The sequence below is a fragment of the Sarcophilus harrisii genome, chromosome 5 (genome assembly GCF_902635505.1).
Source record: "Sarcophilus harrisii chromosome 5, mSarHar1.11, whole genome shotgun sequence".
Lineage (NCBI taxonomy): Eukaryota > Metazoa > Chordata > Mammalia > Dasyuromorphia > Dasyuridae > Sarcophilus > Sarcophilus harrisii.
Genome location: NC_045430.1, coordinates 186,630,745 through 186,653,369, shown reverse-complemented (window position 1 = coordinate 186,653,369; position 22,625 = coordinate 186,630,745). Strand labels below are relative to the sequence as shown.

The 22,625-nt window shown below is 37.9% G+C and overlaps 1 protein-coding gene across 1 annotated transcript in view; it reads left to right on the top strand.

Annotated features, from left to right (window-relative positions):
* CREB3L2 (cAMP responsive element binding protein 3 like 2) overlaps positions 1-10,626 on the top strand; it is a 154,532-nt gene extending 143,906 nt beyond the window's left edge. The window contains exons 9-12 of the mRNA XM_031939144.1: positions 2,911-3,010; positions 3,297-3,423; positions 5,498-5,732; positions 7,620-10,626. Coding sequence (XP_031795004.1) covers positions 2,911-3,010; positions 3,297-3,423; positions 5,498-5,732; positions 7,620-7,695 — 538 coding nt within the window. The 3' untranslated portion in view covers positions 7,696-10,626. The remainder of the gene's footprint in view (positions 1-2,910; positions 3,011-3,296; positions 3,424-5,497; positions 5,733-7,619) is intronic.
* The last annotated feature ends 11,999 nt before the right edge of the window (positions 10,627-22,625 follow it).

Genomic DNA, 22,625 nt, shown 5'->3' with positions numbered 1-22,625 from the left:
TCATGTGTAAAACGAGGAGGTTGGATTAGATAGCCTCTGAGATCTCTTTTAGCCAAAATTGATGATTCTGTGATTCTCCTTTTTATCTGAAATAGGAACTTCTTTTTTTCAGTTTATTTATTTCAGCCGAGCTAAATTAGAACTTTCCAAAAGACAAAATCTGCTGGGTTCGGGGTATAGTTATCTTTATGTTTTGAAAAGAGCTGCCAACCAAATAATCAATGTTGCCTATTAGCTCACATTAATGTGATATTTTCTGGCTTATAAAGTACTTCTCTCATAGCCACAGTACGGAATAGATAATGCAAGTGTGCTTACTCTTCCTTTATAGATAAGGATCAGGAAGTAGAAATGAACTGATCTACTTTCTTAGAACCAGGACACCAATGCCAGGACTTCCATTCCAAAATCAGGGGATTTCTTTATTGCATTTTGAGGTCTGGAAAAATGTTATATATCTAGGAGTTCCCTATAAATATTGACCAAACCTCATTTAGGAAGCTTTGCTTGACCATCCTGAATTGGAAATAAATTGAATGCTTTCCTTGCTTTGTATTAAAAAGGGATAGGGAGAAAAGAAGCAAACATTTACTAAGTACCTACTATGTGTCAGCACTGTGGTAAACACTTTACAAATATTATTTCATTTGAACCCTACAATGTCTCCATTAGGTAGGTATTATTATACAGATGATGAAACTGAGGCAGACAGGTTAAATGACTTGTCCACCATCACACAATAAGTACTGGAGGCCAGATTTGAAGTCAGCTCTTTCTGATTTCAGGCCTACTGCCTCTATCTACTGTACCACTCAGTTTCCTGGAAAGCTTTCTGTTTGTATGGTGAACTATGCAGCAATAATTTTCAGATGGGCATTAATTCTTTGCGTTCTTTCACTTTTACCAGCCCTGAAGTCAGGAAAACATGAGCTCAAATCTGGTCTCAGACACTTAACATTTCCTGGCTATGTGATCGTGGGCAAGTCACTTAACCCCAATTAGAAAGATTGGGGTCTTTCTCAGCAAAAGAAAAAAAAGAAAAAAAAAAGAACTTCACTTTTACATTCTTTTTGTTTATGCCAATCCTTTAAAATTTTTCCCTTGCCATCTTCACCTAAAGCAGAAGACACTAAATTGAACTTAACCTTTTTTTTATTTTAATAAATCAGGATCATTATGAATATCAGTTATCATCATGGAGTGGAATTGTAGTTGTAGATGCAAATATAGCTGGTGAAGGGGACATTGATCTTGAATAGAAACTGAACCCAGAAATGATGCTAGTGCTTGATTTCTTGAAAATCCTCTGACACCCATTATATTTTGTTCATTTGCCCATTTCTCAGAAAGAAAAAAGTGAATGACCTTGGGAATATTGTAACATGGCTGTCTTTCATCAAAATTAATTACTGAGTCAGGCTGGAGAAGCTTTCTCCCAAGTGATTTTTCTTCCCTCCAGAAAATGCATAACATCTTCACATGTATCATCATCCAAAATAATGTCTTTGATTTCTGTTATTACTAATGTGATGGACCGTTACACATATCTTTGTCAGTGTGTACCGACTTCTCTCACTCCTGTGCTTTTCAGGTATGAAGGAACAATTCCTTTTACCACATCAAAAATACATGCTACAGGACCTTGCTCAGTTTAGTTCAATTACTATTTCTTAAATACCTACCATGTGAAAGGTGCTACCCCAAAGCTTAAAAGAATCCTCAAAAGATGGTAGAGATAGGTAGCTGGAAGACAGAAGAGCAAGACCCCGGTTTCTACAGGCCCTCCTTTTAATATCTGACTTTTAAAACATTTAGAATTGCATCTCTAATGTTAGATTGAAAGCTCCCTATATGGAGCCTGTGTAATGGATTAACTTTTACACAAAATCTTCTTCTTTTTACTAGTTTCTTATATTCAGAGCAACATCCTGATCCATGAGCTGATTTAGTAAGATAATATTGATGAAGGAAGCAGAAAAATGGTGAATATAGTCCCAGTTGTTCTCAAGACCCCACGGGTCAGACTTCATAATTGTTTATCAATAGAATAGTTTTGTTAACCTCTGTCTCATAAGCCTGTGGATCTAGAATGACCTTTCTTTAAAAGTACAAAAAGATGATAGAATCAGTTACTGTAGAGATAATTTTATGCCTTCCACACATTCAAGTACAATACTGAGATGCTGTTTCCCAACATATTCCTAAATACCTGAAAAATTATGAGATGTCAGAAATTGTCATTGCTTATCATTGATGGCTCTTTGTAGTCCAGGAGAGTTTATTACTTGCCACTAATATTCATAATCCCTGTTGATCAATATCTTCTCTCTCTTTTTCCTTTTGCTAGGAAAAGGATAGTTTTTTTATTTTAAACAAGCACTGATCCTCAGTTGTAGTCTGTCTTTCTTTCTGCGTGGGAACCAGTCCCAAAAGATCTCTTCTCTTGGTTGTCTTGGTTGTTTGGCATGTTTTCATGTACCATGGAGTGTTTCTTTTGTCTCCAAAAGGGGAGCTATTACAGAAAACCGTCTGAATAGCTGAGGTTTTGTTTTTACTATGACACACAATTGCCTAATATTGTACTTATTTGCATGCTTCTCTTATTTCACCTTCAAAATTATAAGCTCTTGGTTGTCAGGGTCTTGGTCTTCATTCATATTCTCAGTACTCAATATATATTTGTTGAACTAATGATCAATAATTGTGACAGCTGTGCTGGAAGGCATTAGCTCTTCTATATCTTGCTTTTTAGGAAAGAAATTGTTTTGATTTTTTCTTGCCAGAACCACTATATACTCTTTGTTAAAACAACAGGCACAAAACCATAGGGAACAGTTGTTTCAAGAAGCTTGCTTGCTTATCTCTGAGATTCCTTTCACTTTTGTTTTTTCTCACTTGTCACCCCTGCAGAACTCTCCTGCAGCAGCTACAGAGGCTCCAGTCTCTGGTTGTGGGCAAAGTTTCCCGTTCCTGCAAAGCAGCCAGCACTCAGACAGGCACTTGTCTCATGGTGAGTCCCAAGGGGTAAAGGCTTTAAAAAATAAAGTCATAGAAACTCTTCCCATCTAATTCTTACTGTCTTTATTTCATCCAAGTGTACTGTCTCAATACTAAGGGGATAAAGAAGTGGGAAAGTCATATTTGAGATTGTCACTGTTTCTGTGTGTTTAATTGCCTGATCTTTGACCTTGAGTCTTGTTAGCATGAAGCTCTTGTTTCCTCTTCCATGCATAAAATTTGCTCCGTGGAGTTTCTGCCTATAATTTTAAACTCCCAATGTTTTCTTTCTCACCCAGGTCGTTGTGCTATGTTTTGCTGTTGTGTTTGGCAGCTTTTCTCAGAGCTATGGGCCCTATCCCTCTGCTACCAAGATGGTCCTTCCAAGCCAACATTCTACTCCAGAGTCATACACAGCCTCTATTGGTAATGGAATATATTCTATCATTGTCTATCAGCTATCTTTCCTCCTCTCCTCTATTCTTCTTTCCTGTTTTCTTTCTTTCCTTTTCTATCTTTCCTTTCCCTTTTTCTTTTTTCTTTCCTTTTCTTCCTTTGACAAATCTTTAACTCTTCTTCTTTAGCTTTGATATGGATTTTCTGGTCTCTTTTAGTCTTCACCTTGACATTTGGAAGAGAAATTCACTTGGAAGGGTTCTAAAGTTAATAGGTCTTTTTTTCCCCAAAGGGAGAGATTCTTAAAATTTGAGTCCTGGGGTCCTCTCATGGCTTATGGTAGGATTCTGAGACTACAAGGATACTAGATACCAGATAGAGAAGTTTTGTGTAGTGGGAAGGGAAAAAGAACAGTGGCACAAGAATATAGATAAAGTGAAGAAGCATAATTAGGCAAGTGATCTCCTGTTTGAAGACCAAAGATTCAAGGTTGTAGAACTAAGGACTTTCGGAGAATGAATTTTTCTGTTGGTTGGGAAAACTTAGTTTCTATTTTGGGTATGAAAAAAAGGAGCAAGTAAAATACCTAAGCCAATCTATCAGAAAGAGCTTATCTTCTGCCCCTCCAATTTCTCATTTCACATGACTGATCTTAAGGCATTTTACATTGAAAGGAAGAGAGTCCCAAGGGGAGGAATAAGCTTCTCCAATTTTTCCTTGTTCCTACTTCCCTAGCTTATTAGAACATCATATTCCTCTTTAGTATCTCCCAGGTGTTCCTCCAATTAGAAATTGAATATATGCAACACTTTAAACTTAGAGAAGTCAAGAAGCAAAAAACTAATTTATTTTGTGGAATGTAAAGCCTGGGATTGAAGGAATTTCCTGATCTGAATATATCATGAACAGGAGAATGAACAGAATTTAAGAATATATCAGAGAACCAAGATTCATTACTTGATGCAATGCATTTTTAAAAATACATCAGGCAAAGAAAATAGAAATAGGAGGATGAACATTTTTATTTCAAAATAAAATTAAAATATTAAATGGTGAACCCTACTGGTGAAATTTGATATTCCAACCCAGTTATATTATCCATTTTAAATAGTCATAAAAAGTAGAGAAAAAAACAAAATGCTCATAATTGCAGGTATGGAATTAGAAGATCTGGGGTAGGAAAAATATATTGTCAAGGAGAGGATTTTTGATTTCAGAGAAATAGCTGCTAAGTTATAAAAGTGATCAAAAGTATTACAAGCAAGAGTGATGCTTTTGTACCTTAATGACAAGATTACCATGGGAAGAAGCAGCAGCTTAGCAACACATTTTAAGTAGTCTGTTGGGAAATTCCCATCACTTCTGATTCTTCCCACTAACCATTGGAATGTAGTTACAAATTATAAGGGAAGTTAACAGGAAAAATCTGGTATACATTCAGAAAATATTGTTCATTCAATTAAAAGTGAAGGATGGGGCGCAGGTAGTGCAGTGGGTAGAGCACCAGCCCTGAAGTCAAGAGGACCTGGGTTCAAATCTGGCCTCAGACACTTAACACCTCCTGGCTGTGTGATCCTGGGCAAGTCACTTAACCCCAACTGCCTCAGCAAAAAAAAAAAAAAAAAAAAAAAAAAAAGAAAAGAAAAAAGAAAAAAAAAAGTGAAGGATGTTTAAACTGTAACTTGCAGCCTTAATTTGAAGAATGGAGATGACCTTGTAATTCCCTTGTCATTTTTATACCCAGTTTTCCTCCTTGAAGAATAGAATGGAAATGCCCTGGGTTTGGGCTTGCCTAAATCCTTGGTTAGTCATCACCATTTACATATTGTTCCCCAAAAATATTTTTATGAGGTGGTAGAGGTATAATGTCAAAGTATTAGGGGTGACAACTCCCTATATTGATATGCTTTTGTATTGTTCTTTTTGGAACAGTATCATTTTTAAATGTAGAAAACATGGAAACCTTGAATAATGGTAGATGCTATTTAAAAGAGGTGACAGTATCCAGCCTCCGAGCTATTTGTGGAGGCCTGCATTGTAGACTGAGCTTGACTATGGTAATGACTGATCACATCTTGCCTCTGTTCCCTTATTCTGTCCTTAGTGAGATCCAGGAGTCTGCTGATCTATGAAGAACCCCCTCCATTGGAGGAGTCTCAGAGCCTTGGGTTACCTGGGGATCGAGGGGACGCTGAGGACAGAGAAAGAGGGCCCCCAATCCTTGGGATGTCCATGTTGGAGCCAAGACCCAGGACCGAAGAGACTGATGTTGCTCAGTTCAGGATATCAAATGAGATGAGATTAGAGAAGTCGGTATTATTAGAACTTGGGCAGCACAGGTAAGTGGATTGAAAATACCTTTATTTTCTTCTGCTTTGGTTTTGCAAAATCATCTATTGAAACCTAGCTAGAGATAGTTTTATGACCTCTGAGGGACCATGTAAGCTTAGTCTAGCCCTTTTGCTGCGATCACTGGCTACTAATAGGTTATGATTGCGCTAGCCTCTCTATTCCAGCTCAATGATGCCAGAAAGGGTGCTGTGGAGATCTCTACAGCCGGTTAGCTGCGGCTTTGAGTTGGAAATCGGAGCAAGGACTGCTTATATATTAGTAGCTACTTAAGTAGCAGTGGGGAGCTGGAACATAGAGAACTCAGCTGCCCACATTCCCAGCATAGGTCAACCTACGGTTTAAGAAGTTTTAGAGTAGATTTTTTTAAGCCTCAAAAGGTTGACTTTTTTATATGATATTACATTGGAATTTGGTTTGACTTAAGCAGAAGTTTGCCTTTTTTGTTGTCTGAAAAAAAAAAATTAGATGTTATGGATGTTGTTAATTCCACATTATCTACTCATTAAAACTTGTTCCAGGACCCTATACTCACTGGTGGTTTTTAAAGCAATTCATACAAGTTACAATAAGAATCAAAAACGACTATATGAAAAACTTTCATTATTCTAGGCAAGGCACTGTGGCAGATGTAGAGAAAATGAAAAATGAATGAGAAAATGAGACAAACACAGATTGAGACAAAGGAGGAAAAAGAAAAAAGAGGGAGAAGGGAAAAGAGGAAAGAGAGAAAGGGGAAAGTAATCGAGGAGAGAAACAGAAACAGAGACAGACAGACAGTAGAGGAAGAGTGGAGAGAGAATATTTACGTGGTAGGGAATAAGCACTAACTTTGGAGTCAGCAAGAAATGTGCTCAAGTTCATGCTCTTTGACTAGTTTACCCCAAAGGGTTATGATTAGGCAGTGGGAAGAACACTGGCTCCAGATTCAGAGGAACTATGTTCAAATCCCACCTTTGTCAGTGATTACCTGTGTGACTCTGGGCACCTCTGTCTTACTCCTATCTTAACTAGTAAAGAGAATTAACTGCTTACAGATTGGTTTCAAGGCACTTTTATGGGCACATTGTTTATTTGCTCATCACAGTAACCCTGTGGGATAAATAAGTAAAGCAGGAATTTTATTCTCCTTTTGCAGATGAAAAAATTGTAGCTGAGAGAGATTTAAGAACATACCTAAGATCACATAGCCACTGCCAGGGTTTGAGGCCTTTCCCACTATTCACTGGAATCCCATTCACCCACTTATACACTCTACTTCATTTAGCTTCCTCCCTCAATCTTCTCTCACCCCCAAACATATCTCTTTTCAGTGATCTTAAGAGTTTGAATTCTCTACCCTGGCATGGGTTCTGTCAATAAAAAGTTATAATTATTAAAAAAAAAAAAAAGAGTTTGAATACTGGTACATTTGCTTATATATCTGCCTCAGAAACTTAACATTGATGTGTAACCTTGGGCATTGGCTCTGGAGTTGACCATAGAGGCCATCTAGTCCCATCCCCTCATTTTTACAGATGATGATACAAATGCAAGGAGATTAGGTGACCCAGTGTTATAGGCTCATTGATGGAGAGCCAGATCAATCTTAAAGTCCACCTAGTCCCACCTTTTCATTTTACAAGGAAAGAAATTAAAGCTCAGATGTTGAGACTTGCAATACACAAGTATTAAGTTTCTTAGGCAGTATTTGGACCTTGGTCTTCCTGACTCTTAAACCCAATACTCTGTGCATTACGCCATGCTTCTCTGCCCAGTAGGAGGGAAAATGTCTGAGTTAGTTGGCAAAAATTAATGACCAAACCTTGAATGGACAGGGGAGGGTATTATGGCTATAGGTACTAAGGAATAATTTTTTTTTTTTTTCTCAATTACAGGGTCAGCTCCAAACTGGAGACAAATGAAACACTTAAAGTCATTGAAATTGACAGAAGAGTCAATGCTACTTTTTAAAGAGTTTCTTCATCTCCCCTTCTTACTCACCTCCTTTTTCCCTCCCTTCACTTTTCTCATTGAACAGAACCTACCCAACCTTATTTTAGCATCAGGGTCAGGGGATAGGTAGCAATCCAGCAATCATGCCAAGAAGTCATTCCCTCGCCCTCAGCATTGTGGCAAGACCAGTCTTAGAGGAAGAGATGAGTCTCTTTGAATAGGGTCCCCAGTCTCAGAAAAGAGAACTCCCCAGGTCTCTTTATAGGAAGTGGTTGACCACTCTCTATCTGGCTTGTCTAGGTGTTTAGTCTTGGGGTGGGTGGGTGGATGGGTGAGAGTTCAAACTGAAGTTACCAGGATGAAGCTTGACAGCTTTTAAGAGAATTGTTAGGAAAACATTCGTCTTCTCAAACTACTCTCTTTATACCTTAATATTTATCTTTCTTTGACTACCCTCCTCTTCTCCATACTACAGGTATAATACATAAGAGAAGGAGGCTTTCCTATTCTAGACCTTCTTGTCTATTCTTGTTGCTTGTAGTTCCTTCCTCCCCCTTCCCCCTTTATCCATATGCCCAGAGTTCTACCTCCTGAACTTCTCCTTGTTGTAAATAGTATTTATTAGCTTTCTGAGGCTTCCCTCTGGCAGCCAAACTGAAGAGATTAGATGCCTCCCCTCAGCTTAGCCAGAGACTTGGATTGAATTGAGCTTTGGCATTGAGAGCTTTTGGCGTGAGAGGCTCTGAATCCTGCCCCTTCCCCACCCTTCTTCCTACTCCCACTTCCCAGCCCTAGTTTCACTTTTTTTTTTAATTTTAATTTTTAAAAATCTTAAATCTGTAAGAAAATTACAGGTCAAGAGCAACGCCTTAGGCATGTAACTTTCAGATACAGAACACCAAACTCGGCTTCTTTCTAGACATACTCACCTGGGCTCCTATGGTCCAGGAATAGGTTTTTTTCACTGTGTCTTTATGAGGAGAGTCTAAAGTCCTGTCTCTGGGACTTGGGACTCCTGACCATTGCTTCTTAACTTTTCTTGGGCTTTCTGCTCCATTGACTCTACCTGTACAACAGGTACCTTAAGTTTTCTCACACTGGTGAAGCAGATGACTTTGGGCACCTGTGTGTTTGTTTGTTTTCTTTCTAGGGAATCTTTGGCTACTCTGCCCCACTTATCCAAAGAGACCTAATTTAATTGACCTTTGTGCCTTTATTATTATTTTTTTTATGATTTAAAATAAACTCTTTATAAAAGAAAAAAAATTCTCCCCTTTCTCATATGAATAGGTAATGAAAATTGCCTTTTTAATTGTACAATAATATATCAAGCTCTCTTTAATTTTTTTTTTAGCTTGTAAAATATTTTTTTTAGGGAAAAAAAAACCATTTTCATTTAGTATTTACATCTAAAACCTCTCTTTCTTTGCTTCTTTTGTCCCATCTGTTCATTCTGTTATTGCATGCCATATTTAAGAGAGATTCTCAGAATGATCTGTGGACCTCCAATCCAATAACGGTAACAGGATTTGACATTATTAACATTCCCTGTCCTATCTTGTAAATGGATTCCTGTTTTCTCTGCTCTGGTCCATTTGGGGATCTCAGGTGTTCTTCCTCTGCCCCTACTCTACTGCATATACCCTAAGTTCCTGCTTTTTATTCTCATACCAGATGTTTGATCCTACATTTTAGCATCATAGATTGTTAAGCCAGAGCAGGTCTTTAAAAACCCATCTCTCTGGGCCCTGGGTTTTATTAATAGGAGTCAGGGAAGAGGAGGGAGAAGAGAAGTAAGATCATTTTTGATTCTTTCTCCTCTTTGAATTTTAATTAAACATTTGGAAGTTCAAAACTTGGGAGTGATCTTAAAAATTGTCTAACCCCCTAATTCTTACAGATGAAGAAATTGAGGCTAAGTGAACTTACAAAGCCACACAGGCAGGGCTAGAATGGGAACCTATTTCCTGGCTCTGATCCAACATTCATCATGTCATACTACTCAGCTGAGGGATGGAGTTAAACATAACTCAGGGGATTTTAAAAGAAATTCCCAGTTTTGAAGGAATGAAGTGAGACGACAACCCAGTGCGATGATCTCCATCTACAAGGACATCTTGGATGTCAATGATCACTAGTTGTGACTAATAGTGGAAGAATCATTATTTTGGGAAAAAGAAGCTGATTTTCAGTGAAGATTGGTTTTAAGGATTTTTCCTGTCTTCTGCTTTATCCTCACCACCTCTCATTCCTCTTTCCCTCATCTATCAATGATGGGAAAACCAGATGACAGTTTTGCCAACAGTAAATCGTGTAGCATTGTTTTTACCAGTGGTTCCAGTGAGTCTTGATCTGCTTCTGGTTGCCTTCGAGTGCCCTACTACCTAGCAGTATCTAGAAGAGTCCTTGGCTGAAAGGCTAAAGACTGATGTACAAGTCTAGGTTACTCACTGTATGTTAATGACAAGTTCCTTAAAATTCTTTAAACCTTTGTTTCCTCATCTGTAAAATTCCTGTACTGCCTACCTCACAGGGTTGTTGTGAGGATCAAATGAGATAATGTATGTAAAGCGCTTTATAAACCTTTTAAGTGTAATGTTGTAAATGTAAGCTATTATTATTATTATTGTTGTTGTTATTGTTATTATTATTATTATTAAGTAGCTTAACAAGCATTCTATTAAGGGGCTCCATGGGCTTCATCAGACCAGGAAAAACGGATTTGAAAATTCTGCCTGGTCATTAGCTTCACCCAGAATCACCGGTGGGTTTGATTATATGTTCATTTCCAGTAGTGTAGTCCATTCCAAGATACCTGCTTTGCCCTGATGATTTCAGCAGCTCCCAAATATTGGCAGGAGTTGAAGTCTAGGGAGCTTAAGTGTTGATGAATCAGGATATTAGAGGAGCTATAAAATAAATAAATAAACTATATTTGTGGAAATCAAACATATGGCATGTGCTAGCTTCAATCATATTTTCAGCATGTAGATAAGTTTTGTTTTGTTTTTCTCCCCCATCCCCTTTGGCTACACTTGTGAGTGATAGGTTATCACACTGCAGTTCTTGACACTGTTAAGTCGGTCCTTTTAGAACTGAAGCACCTCTGTAACATAACCACCCCTCTGTCTGCCTTGCCAGCCCCTTCCCCCTTCCCCACCTCACTATGGCACTTCCTCAATCCATTTCTTCCACAGAGCTAGAGTGGTTTTTAGAGAAACCATTCACATTTCCCAGTAATCAGTCTCTTTAGAGCATTCTTGCTCTTAATTGACAAAAGGAAACCATAAATGAGAACCATGAGTGCCATTTTAAAAAGAGATTTTCATGGACCTTTTGGGCTCTTACTTACATCATAAAATTATTGCCTTTCCTCCCTACCCAGATGCCATTTAATACCAGAAATGTGTGGGTTTGGTTGATGTTGGTATTAGAGAGCTCATTAATGCCAAGTATTTTCATTGGTAAGGGACTTACTTTTTCCTTTCAAGGTGAAAAATCATAGATATCTTTGCCAGTCATATTTGAACCTTCCCCCTTCCCCCCAGGTATACATACAGTATTCCTTGCCATCCCTTTCCAATTCCCCCACCCTACCTCATCCTAGTCTGTTTAACTTGAATTCTGGCAGATGGCTGTGAATTAATCCTTTATTCCCACAGAGTCCCTGCACTGAGGTTATTTCATTCTTACTTTGCATTTTGCTGCCCAAGTTTCTTTTTACTAGTATTCAGCTGTTTCTCTACTTCATCTCTGCCCTCCAGTTTCCTTAGACCAAGCACCCAATGATCAATTAAGACACTCAGCAGGGACAATCTTTCCTGTACAAGCTAAAATCTGGTAAAATTAGTGTTTTCGGTATAAGATATGGCAGTGTATGCACAGCCAGATGGCACAGTGGCTAGAATACTGGTCTTTGAATCAGGAAAATTCGTCTTCCTGAAGTTTATGAATTCACATTCAAGCTGTGGGCAAATCACTTTACCCTGTTTATCTTGCTTTCCTCATCTGTAAAATGAGCTGCCAAAAAAAATGTCAAATCATTCTAGTATATTTACCAAGAAAATTCCAAATGGGAATCATGAAGACTTGGACATGACTGAACTACAGTAAAATCATAACACTGCAAGGAAGTGACAACATCCTCTGGGACTGAGGAAGAGGTCTGCCAAGGAGTTTAGGGCTGGCCTTACAAATATGGGTAGAGGGAGGGGAAGAAATGTGTTCTATCTATCTACACCTGTGATCTCAGCTATACAAGGAAATTTTGATGCCTTTATTATATAATATGTAAGTATCATGTGTGAAATTAAGTCCTAGGAACTTTATCTCCAAGAATCCTTTTATTCAAAGAATAGGCTCTGGTGAAAGCATGTAAGATAATCCCTTCAGTAGTTCAAAAGATTTGGGACATATTGGTTTGGGTACTTCAAACCTTAGGAGATGCTTCTATGATTTGTTATGCATAGCCTTAATTCATCACTTGGTGCCTGACTTGAGGGACATTAATTTTTCAGTGAGCTGTAAAAAGGCAGGTACCTAAGGGAAGAGATTCTAGGAGTGGGGAAAGAGACACTGCAATGGGAAATGGGAGGGTGCCAAAAACAAACTGCCTATTTCTAAGTTTTTTGAAAATCAGCTTTGAATAAGCTTCTAAGGAATAGAGAACATGAACAAATAGCTCCCTAAGCTAAGAAATGCCTAGCCTTAAAATACAAGGAGACTTGGTAACTCCCATCTCCCAGCTTCATACACACTCCCTTCTATCTTTCAAGACAAAAACTTGCCTGGATTTGCCTTGGCCCTGACAGATCAGAACCTGCCTGGTTTCATGTCATTTTTTCACAAGTGACCTAAAAAACAGTCTAAGGAAATTCTTTTTTTTTTATTATTTATGATTTTTTTCCTTTAATTTTCTTTGAATTAGTTCAAGTAGTTTTAAAAAAGGTTTCTTAAATTGAACTTGTAACAAGGACATAAAAAGGGAAGAATGGGGCTATTTCCATTAGCAAATTCCCTGTCAAAGACGCAATTGTTAAGAAAATTAAGGAGATGGGGTCAAATTAAAGGTACCATGGCCTTATTACAGCAGATATCTATTCCAGTTTGGGGGCCAAGCTCAAAATCTACCCTTTCCATCAGTACTCTCTCTATTGGTGACCTGACGTGGCCACTAAAGAAAGATTGAAATAGAAATGCCATTCTATTGCCACCCTCTTCCACCAAACTGGTTATTTCACCTTAGTCTTGAGATGACGCTATCCTGCTACCCAAACCCCATGAATGTTGTTATCCTATCTGAACTCATTCTAAAATGATTAAAAAACTGGCCTAGTCATATCCTTCCAATCCTAATGATTCTGAACCCCATCTGTCATCAGAATCCATTCTTCAAACCCTATTGCCCACTCTGATCCTTTAATTCCATCCCCTTCCATCTAAAGCTATCAGCCCCTTCTATTCTGCTCCCTAAAATGTCTGATCTATGTGTAACAAACTTGCTTTCATCTTAAATCTTTTCCTTTCCCATTCCTTTCATATTCTGGATCTTGTTGAGATGTGGGGACCTACTGTTCAAAGTAGAAGAGTTGCATTAATCCTTGTTCCCTATTATCATTTTCAAGCTCTCTGCCGTAATCACTCAATAACCTTTAAGATTCACCCAATCCCATCTACCATCCAATCAAATTTTATAATTGTTATCTACATATCTCCAAGGTAATTCCCTCTTTTCATCACTGAATTCAGTGTCTGGTTCATCGTCTTACCCTCCTCCCAAACTCCTGTGCTTTTACTAGGGTCCTTCAATGCATCCTTTATCACACCTCGGCTTCACCCAGCTATGGTCCCATCTTTGACCTTGCCATCACTCACAAACACACTATTTCCATGTTCATGTACTTTGAAATTCTCTTATCTGATTACACTTCTCCCATTGCCTTGTACCCTTTAACTCTGTTTTTATCCTCCCCACCATCTCTGTAGTCGACCTCTTATTTCTTCCCAGGCCGGGATCCCTGCACTGGCTACACGTTCTCCTTTTTTCATCTTGACCCTTGGTGAATCACTTCAGCTCTGCAGTGTCTTCTCTCAAGTCCCTTGACCCTTATTCTATAGTTGAATGTGCATTGCTGGCCCCCAGCCTTGGATTACTTTCACCATCCCTCACTGCCTTGGTTTCTATTCGAATGTTAGCTGCTGAATGAAGCTGGAGAAGATTATGAAATTATGCAGTTTGGATTCACTACAAATTTATTTTACATGATCTCAACTTGACCCTTACTGTGAAAAGGCAATCCTTTCACACTTCCTAAATTTAATTATCTTACTCATTATAGAAGTATATTTGAACTTTTTAACTCATCCTCAAATCTTCCATAGCTCCTTCTCTCAGTTGAGAACCTTCCCTTATTTCATTGAAAAATTGAGGCCATTTGTTGGGCTCCCTCTTTTCTCCTCATTTTATGTCATTCAGATGTCTTCTGCAACCATTTCTACTCCTTGATGTTTGCCAAGGAAAACTTTCTGTATACACTTCAATCTTCAGAATCATATTGTCCCTTTATCGTCCAGCATCTCATTTCCCTTTGATTTCTGTCTGCTGGTCACTTCCTATTGCCTAAAAACATGTTATGTCTCTCCGCATTCTCAAAAAGCCCTTTCTTGATCCATCTATTCCTGTCTGATAACTCTAAAGCCATCCACACTCTATGCTTCCACTTCCTTTCTTTTTAACTTTCTATAGTCTGGCTTTGAATTCTTATCATTCAACTAAATCTGCTTTCTTCCAAGTTACTAATGATCTCTTAATTGCCAAAGCTAATAATGACCTATTCTCAGTCTTCACTCTTCTTGACCTCTCTGAATCCTATGACATTGTTGATGATCCTTTTCTCCTTTATACTCTTTTCTCTTGAGTTTTTGTGACACTACTCCAACATAGTTCAACTTTTAGTTGATAGGTCTTACTGTTAGTGTCCTTTGCTGGATTTTTCTCCGAGTCATATCCATTAGTGTTGAGTTGTCCTCCAGGAATTTGTTATCTCTCTATACTATTTCATTTTATAGTCTCATCAACTTCCTTGATTTGATAATCATGACCAAGCAGATGATTCATACTATTTACTTATATAGTCCCAACCTCTCTTCTGATTTCCAGTCTTACATTTCTAATTTTTTTTTGGACCATCTTGAACCAAATGCCCTATAGATATCTTAAACTCTACTTGTTCAAAACTGAACTCATCTTCCCCCCCCCCCCAATTTTTCTCTTTTTCTTAATTTCCCTATTACTATTAATGGTACCACTATCCTTCATATTACTCAGGATTGAAACCTAGATGTCAATCTGAGCTCCTCAAGCTCTCTCATTCTCCATATCCAATTTGTTGCCAAGTCCTATTAATACCTTCTCTTGTATATGTTCCCTTCTCTGACATTGCCACCATCCTGGTATGTTTTTATCACCTAATGTTTGGACTATTGTAATAATCTTTCAGATGATTTCCCTGCCTTAAATCCCTCCTCACTCCAATTCATCCTCCATTCAATTGTCAAAAACCATCTTCCTAATGTTCAGTTCCAACATGACACTTTTCCCCTCCATCCCCCATTCAATGGCACCCTATAACATCCCAAATAAAATACAAAATATACTAGCATTAACAGCCCTTTATAACCTGGCTCCTCCTACCTTTCTAGTAAGTATGCCTTTCTCACCTCCAAGTATTCTGTGATCCAATAATAATGACATCCTCAATGTTCCTGGAACAAAATACTTAAATCCCAATTTTCTGCATTTCCACATGCTTCTCCCATGCCTGGAACTCTCTCTCTCTCCTCAGCTCAATCTCCTGGCTTCTCTGGCTTCCTTCAAGTCCAACCCAAAATGCCATTTTCCCATCTTCATAGCCAGAAGGACAAATTGTTCTCATCCACCCAATCTGCCAGGGAAATCTTCACATGTTTGAGATAGACATGTAACTATGAAGTCAGTCAGTTACTGTCAACCTGGTTTAGCTTTTTTACCTAAGTGGTTTACTAGGCTGTTGCTGTGCATGCTACAGCTCAGCGAGCTCTTAATAAAGCTTCTATTCTTTGTTCTTGAAGAGGACCATGACATCAGGGAAGGGATGCCATGACATGCAAGTGAATTGGATTTGAATGATGGAGGGCTGTGCAAAGCCTCCCTTTCTCCTCTGGGCCATCTAGATCCAGTGGCAAGCTACAGACCAGGACAATTGGAGATGGCCCTGGATGTAATGGGAGACCTTGGCCTTTTTAAGCTAAAGTCTTTAAGTAGTCTCGGTTTGACTGAGACAATGCAAATCGGTGATTAAGGATAGGTAAGAAATGAGGCAAAGTAGCCTATTTTTTTTTTACTAGTCAAAAAAAATCAATGTGGGATAGGAAGATCTTCAGGATTTCTGGTTAAAGCAGACACAATTTTCTATTTACATTTACCCTGATCCAATCAGGGATCAAATAATGACCAGATAGAGCTTGGCCTGGGACTTATTGTTGACCAATCAACTAGAGCCAGAGTGATTTGAGTTTATCTTGCAAGATTTCAGCGATCAAAATTTATATTACTTTGGGCAGAGCACCCACAGGTAATGGTATGATACACTGCATAGACAGAGGGAAGGGAAGGGAACGAAGAAAGAAAAAAATAAAAAATAAAAGATACCTGACTTGGAGGTGAGAAAGGCTTACTTACTAGAAAAGTAGGAGGAGCCAGGTTATAAAGGCCTTTTAACACTAGTGTATTTTATATTTTTTTCTGGATGTGACAGGGAGCCATTGAATGGGGATGGAGAAGAAAAATGTGTTGGAACTGCACTTCAAGAAGATGATTTTTAACAGTTGAGTGAAGGATGAATTGGAGTGAGGAGGAATTCAAGGCAGGGAATAGTGATACAATAGTGATGTCCAAAAAGACCCAGGACATCAAGAAGGTGACCCCACGACACAACCAAATCACTTTGGCTTACGCTAAGGGTCAAGGTCTCCCATTGCATCCAAGCCCATCTCCTGTTGTCTTGATCTATATCTGGCCACTGGCCTCAGATAGCTCTGGAAGGGAAAATGAGGCAAGTGACCTTGCACAGCCCTGCCTCACTCATGTCATTGCATCACCTCTCTGAGGTCATGGTCCTCTTCCAGAATGAAGGACAAATAACAACTCTGGCTTATTGAAGGAGTCCTCTGTTCTAATCACTGATCCAGGGGTGACCAGACTCCTATCTCAAAGTGGAACTCCTCTTCGGGCTGCATATTGTTAGAGTGTTAGAGATTTCTGGAAGCTAGAGTTTGAATTCTTTTTGTAGGTCATAGAACACAGGGACAAATGTTTTTGACTCTTGTCATGATTGTCTTTAGATAGGCAGCCTAATTCATGTTCTTCCTTTTTTTAGGATAAATCCAACATTTGGTAGCTGAAAAATTAGGAGGTACTGAGCTTCTGTGATTAAATTGTAAACTATGTAATCATTTTAAATTAGAAAATTGGATATTCAAGGAAGTAAGAAGAATTTATTAAACAATCATTGTGCTAAACAGTTTACAAATATCTTATTTGATCATTGCAGTGACCCAGTGAGGTAGGTGTTATTATGAGCCCTGATTATGAGCAAACTGAAGTAAAAAGAGGTTAAGGAATTTGCTCAGGAACAAAGGGGTGTCTTAACCTGGATTTTAAAACATATGCTCCTGATGTCATAATATATAGTGCTACCTGGTTGTATCTCTTTATATTTCAATGAAAATTGACTTCATTGCTGGTACTCAGTGCAGGAAATGCATTTGGCTTCATAACCCACCTCCATCAGATATTACCTGTGTGAACTTGGGAACATCATATATTTTCCTCCTCTGTACCTTAGTTCCTTGAATGTTGGACCAAATGGTCTCTGAGGTCTTTTCTAGTTTTAGATCCATGATCCTGATAGTGGAAAACTAAAAAAAAATCTTCTCTGTTTCTTCCAAATACATAGATTCTCTCCTGTGAAGGACCCTGTGGTTGATAGGTCTGGATTATGCTACTTCTCCAGCTGTGATTTTTCCCTCATTGCATTTTTTAAAGAGGCAATTAGGGTTAAGTGAATTGCCTAAAGTCACACAGCTAATAAGTATCTGAAGTTGGAGTTGAACTCAGGTCTTCTTGGCTCAAGGACTGGTGCTCTATCCACTGCACTACCCACATGTCCCTCATCATTGTTTTTTTTAATGGGTTACTATGAGTAATATTTGTGCTTGAGGCAACTCTAGCCAAAGATTTTAACTTATCTGCATCCATGCTTTTATTACTACTATTCTCCTCAACCCAAGACTGGACCTCTCCTGCCAGTCAATAATGCCCTGAGCCAATCCAAAGCTAGAACACGGGGTCTAAAACCCCGTCTAAAACATGAGACCCACAGGGCCAGAGATGAATCCTGGCTCTGCGTTTGGTACCTTCCAAGTGGCCTCATTCCAGCCACTTTATAAACCACTTCCCCATAATGATGCTGCTCCACAATGGTCCATTCTGAAAAGTAGCATGAACCAGAATAGTCTTTTTAAATGGTATAAACAGACCAGGAAAGTGGCAACTGGTGCCACTTTGGTAATTGTGAGTGATCCTCTATAGAATAATGCCCAATATAGCCTATGAACATTTTTGTGGAGCATGATTTTCTGTGTCTTTTAAGCCTATGATAGCTGTGATTCCTTTTTTTTTTTTTTTTTTTTTTTTTTTTTTGTGATGAACTGCAAAGCTATGATGCTTCTGCCCTAGCATCATGACCCTTAATCATATATGTCCCATCATATTGAATTGTTTTCTGGGAGAGTCAAAGGGTTATTAAAGCTAGATAAATAGGAACTTAATGAATTTTGGATGCCAGTAGTTTGATGGAGAGAAAACTTCTTCTCTATTTCTTCCAAATAAATATTTTTCACTAAAAAAGATAAAAATGCTGCTCAGTCCTCTTTTCTGGGTTACCAAAAGCAGTTTTGCTTGAGTTTCTTTGAGAATGCCCAATTCTTTTTACTTGATTCTCTTGGCCACTGACCTGTAAAAGAAGACTAAAACCAGTACTTCACATGTTGTGAGTCTAAATCTCTGTCTGAGGGGTATCAAAAATGAAATTTTATTTTACTCAGTCATGGGAAGAAAATAGTAATATGATCCAAGAGACTTATGCAAGCTGACTGCTATTTTAGTTGACTCCTACAATGGATTTCTAACTAGGTTTCATAGGATCATAGAATTTCAGATTGAAAGAAATCTGAGATCATTTAATCTCTCATTTGATAAAGAACTGAATTCAGAGACTGAAAAGGACTTGCTCAAAGGCACATAGTTATTACAAAGCAAAACTGAAAGCAGTCCAGATGTTCTGATCCCCCAATTCAGGGCTCCTTCCACTACCAACATATTATTTCACTTTGGATTAGATTTACATTTCCTTGCCTTTAGATGCTCAAAGTTGATGCTCAATTCAGGAAGGAACAATCCTTCATATGAGCATTTGCAGAGTGAACAGAGCATAGTTTCATGCTCCAGAAATTCTGATGAAATTGTTAATAAAGGTCAACACACTCATACAATTTAATATTCTTTATTCCTATTGCAATCCTGATGTCAATGTCATTTTTTTTTTCTACACAGAAAGAGAGCTGGTACTTCATTTAACTCTTTGCTGGCCTGAGCAGAGATGTAGGATGCAGGGTTATCTGAAAAAAGAGGCCCTTTGCAGTAAGGCTTACTGCTGGTAAGGAATTCAGCAGGGTAGATGGAATAAAGCAGATTCCTGTGAAATGGAAGTGATTTGTTTCTCAGTGAAGTCACGATGACTTCCACAAAATTGACTATGGAGGTCATTTTAACTACTGTCCTTTTCTATCTTTGGGCTACTCAGGCGGTTTCTTTACCTGTTCCTCCATAAGAGCTCTCTCCATTGGGATGACTCTTAGTATGAGGTCTTCCTTCTTTCTTTTTTGTTTTCAGAGGATTTGTATTGCTTCTCCCAGACAAGACTGACATCTTAATAATCTTGTGTGTCAGGGATAGGCAAATAGTTTCATAGGATCCAAAGTTTAAAAGTACTCTTGAAATCAAATAATCTAGGCATTATTAATCTGGTGTCCTGTACTAGTTTACAACTTTTATGTCATACTTTAAAATATTTAATATTTTGAAAGTCAAACTTCAATATAATTGGTTTCCCTTATAATATCATATATTTATGCATTAAAAGCATTATTCTGTGAAAGGAGTCATAGATTTCACCAGCCAAAGGGGTCCATGATACAAAAAATATTAAGACTTTCTGATTCAATCCAAGCCTTTTATTTTACGGAAGAGAAAATAGTGGCCCAGATTGGGAAAAGGACATTTTCAGGCTACATATTAGAGTATCTCACTCCATGTATAATGTCATTATGACCAAATAAGAAAATTAATATCTGCAGAGAGGTTAAGTGGGTTTTCCAGAGTGAAAGAGAACAAATAATATTTAAGGTATCTGTCTCCTCATTCATTACCCCAGGAGAAGTCCTTGTTTCTGTTCCTGAAAATAAAAATCACAGAGCCAAGAAGGCAGCCTGATGTCATGGTATTGTATAAAGATCTTGGGAGGAGGAGTTGAGAGCTAGGGTCATAGGAGCTGAAATTGAGAACTAGAAGACACCACAGAGGCCCTCTTCCTCAATTTATAAATGAGGAAACTAAGAGCTAGGAAGGTTAAATAACTTGGCCCAGATTGTCCAGGGAGTAATCAGCAGGGCTAGCTTTTTAACCCTAAGCCTTTGGGAAACTAGCATGCTACCATGTACCACTCATTTTAGCTCTCCCACTAATTTCCTGTGTGATCTCAGGCAAATCTTTTCCCTGCTATGGGACTCAGCTAACTCATCTGCAGAAGGAGGAAGTAGGATTAGATTAACACCAAAGTCCTTAAGATTTTTATTTTTTTTTTACGAGAATTAAGAATCATAGCAGGCACACTCCTACTAGAGATGAGGATGGCAAGAATAGAGCAAGAACCTTGTTTTGAAATTCAAGAAATTGGAGGACCAAGCATGTGAAAGTACTCTGTAACCGCACAGTGCTAAAGAATCCCAAATCATTGTGGAGAGGGGGCTGGGTCTCTTAAGGAAGGAATTTAGACTTGAGTATTTCCAACCTTCTTAGTAAGTAAAGGAGGAAGTATTTGTACAAGATGCCTTTCTGACCTGGGCCTTTGATAAGACAAAGATGAAGGGATTGAAACTTGGGTCTGTTCTTTCTTGCTTGGAAATAAAAATAATCATAATTCTGAATTATCATAAAGATGAATTTTATGTTTTCATAGCTTTTTAAAAACTCTTTTCAGGACCTGTACTTTATCCGAATAGAGGCAAGGTAGTATAGTGGGAAGGGCATTGAATCTGAAGTCAGTGATTGAATCCTAGCTATAATTGTGTGACCAAGGACAAGAAATTTAATTTCTCCAACCATCAGTTTCCTTATCTGTTTAATGGAGATAATTAGGGCTTGCAAGTACTACCTCTGACAGGCTTGTCATGAGCAAAGTGAAGTCTAATCCAGGAAAGGGACAGAAACAAGGGATGGTGACTGGACCTGGAATTGCTAGGGAACTTCCAAGTAAAGAATTTTCTCCTCCTAATATAGCATAACATCTTTTCTGCAATTTATATTCTTAGATCAAAGTTTCTTAAACTATGGGTCTCAACTCCATATGGGATCATATAATGGAATGTGGGTATATTGTGAAATTATGATTTATTATCAGTAAATGTTTGATTTGTATACTCATTTTATATACTTTTATATCCAAGGTCATGTAAAAATTTCTCGGGCAAAAAGGAGTTGTGAGTGGAAAAAGTTTAACAAGCCCCAGCCTAGAAGACTGAGAGGGTCACAGAGTCAGAATGTATCAAAAAAACTTGACCCCAATCTTCCTTGCATCAAGACTACAATTCTGCAATGTTTGGTAAATCACAGAGCATCATAGAAACCCGACTTATTATTGTTATTTCTCTTGTTATCTCAATCTCTTTATGATAAAGGCAGGGCAAGAATGCATCTGCCATCTCATCTGTAAAGTTGACCATGTGTCTTAAAGTGACTCAATGTAGATCCCATAGCTACTTAGATACAGAGCTGATTCTCAAACTCAGGTCTCTTGTCTCCTGTTCTCATGCTCTTTCCAATAGACCATGTGATGCAGTCAATACTATCAAGTCTTGACAGATGTAGATTTCTATTGAATGGTCATCATGAAAAAGACCTTGCTTTACAAAAGGACAGTAAATATAAGTTTGTCTTTCAGAACTTCCAGGGATTCAAGTACAAATTTCAGTTAAATATTTTATAGTATTTTGTAATTCCATATCATGAGCAATTAATTTACATTAATCAATATTGGGTGACCTTAAATACTGACCACACTTCTTAAATAAGATTTCTTCATAAAAGGAAAAAAAGACAAATATGCAACAAGCAATAATTGCAATGAAATCACCAAATATGCTCTATGAAAGTTTTAAAAAACTTTTTTCAGTTAAAACAATTATATTTTTTATTATTCATTATTTTTGTCACTTTTCTCTGCTTTTCATTCTTTCTATATAGGGTCAACCACTGGTGCTAAAGGAATGATTTTAGATCTTAGTTTTTTTTTTTTTGTCAACTGAATTTGAAAGAGGGAAATATGCAGCTTATGTTTGGACTAATACAATATATAAAATTTAAACATATATAAATCATAATGAGATTTGGACTTTCTCTGAGCAATGTTCTGCATACAGATGCTGGAAGAACTCATATGTAGTATTTTAAGATTAATGAGGTACTTTCTTCATAATAAGCCTGTGAGTTAAGTAATACAAAAGTAATCCCTATTTTTCCAGATATAGAAACCTGAGGTTTTAAAAGATTTTAATCTTAAAATCAGCAGATT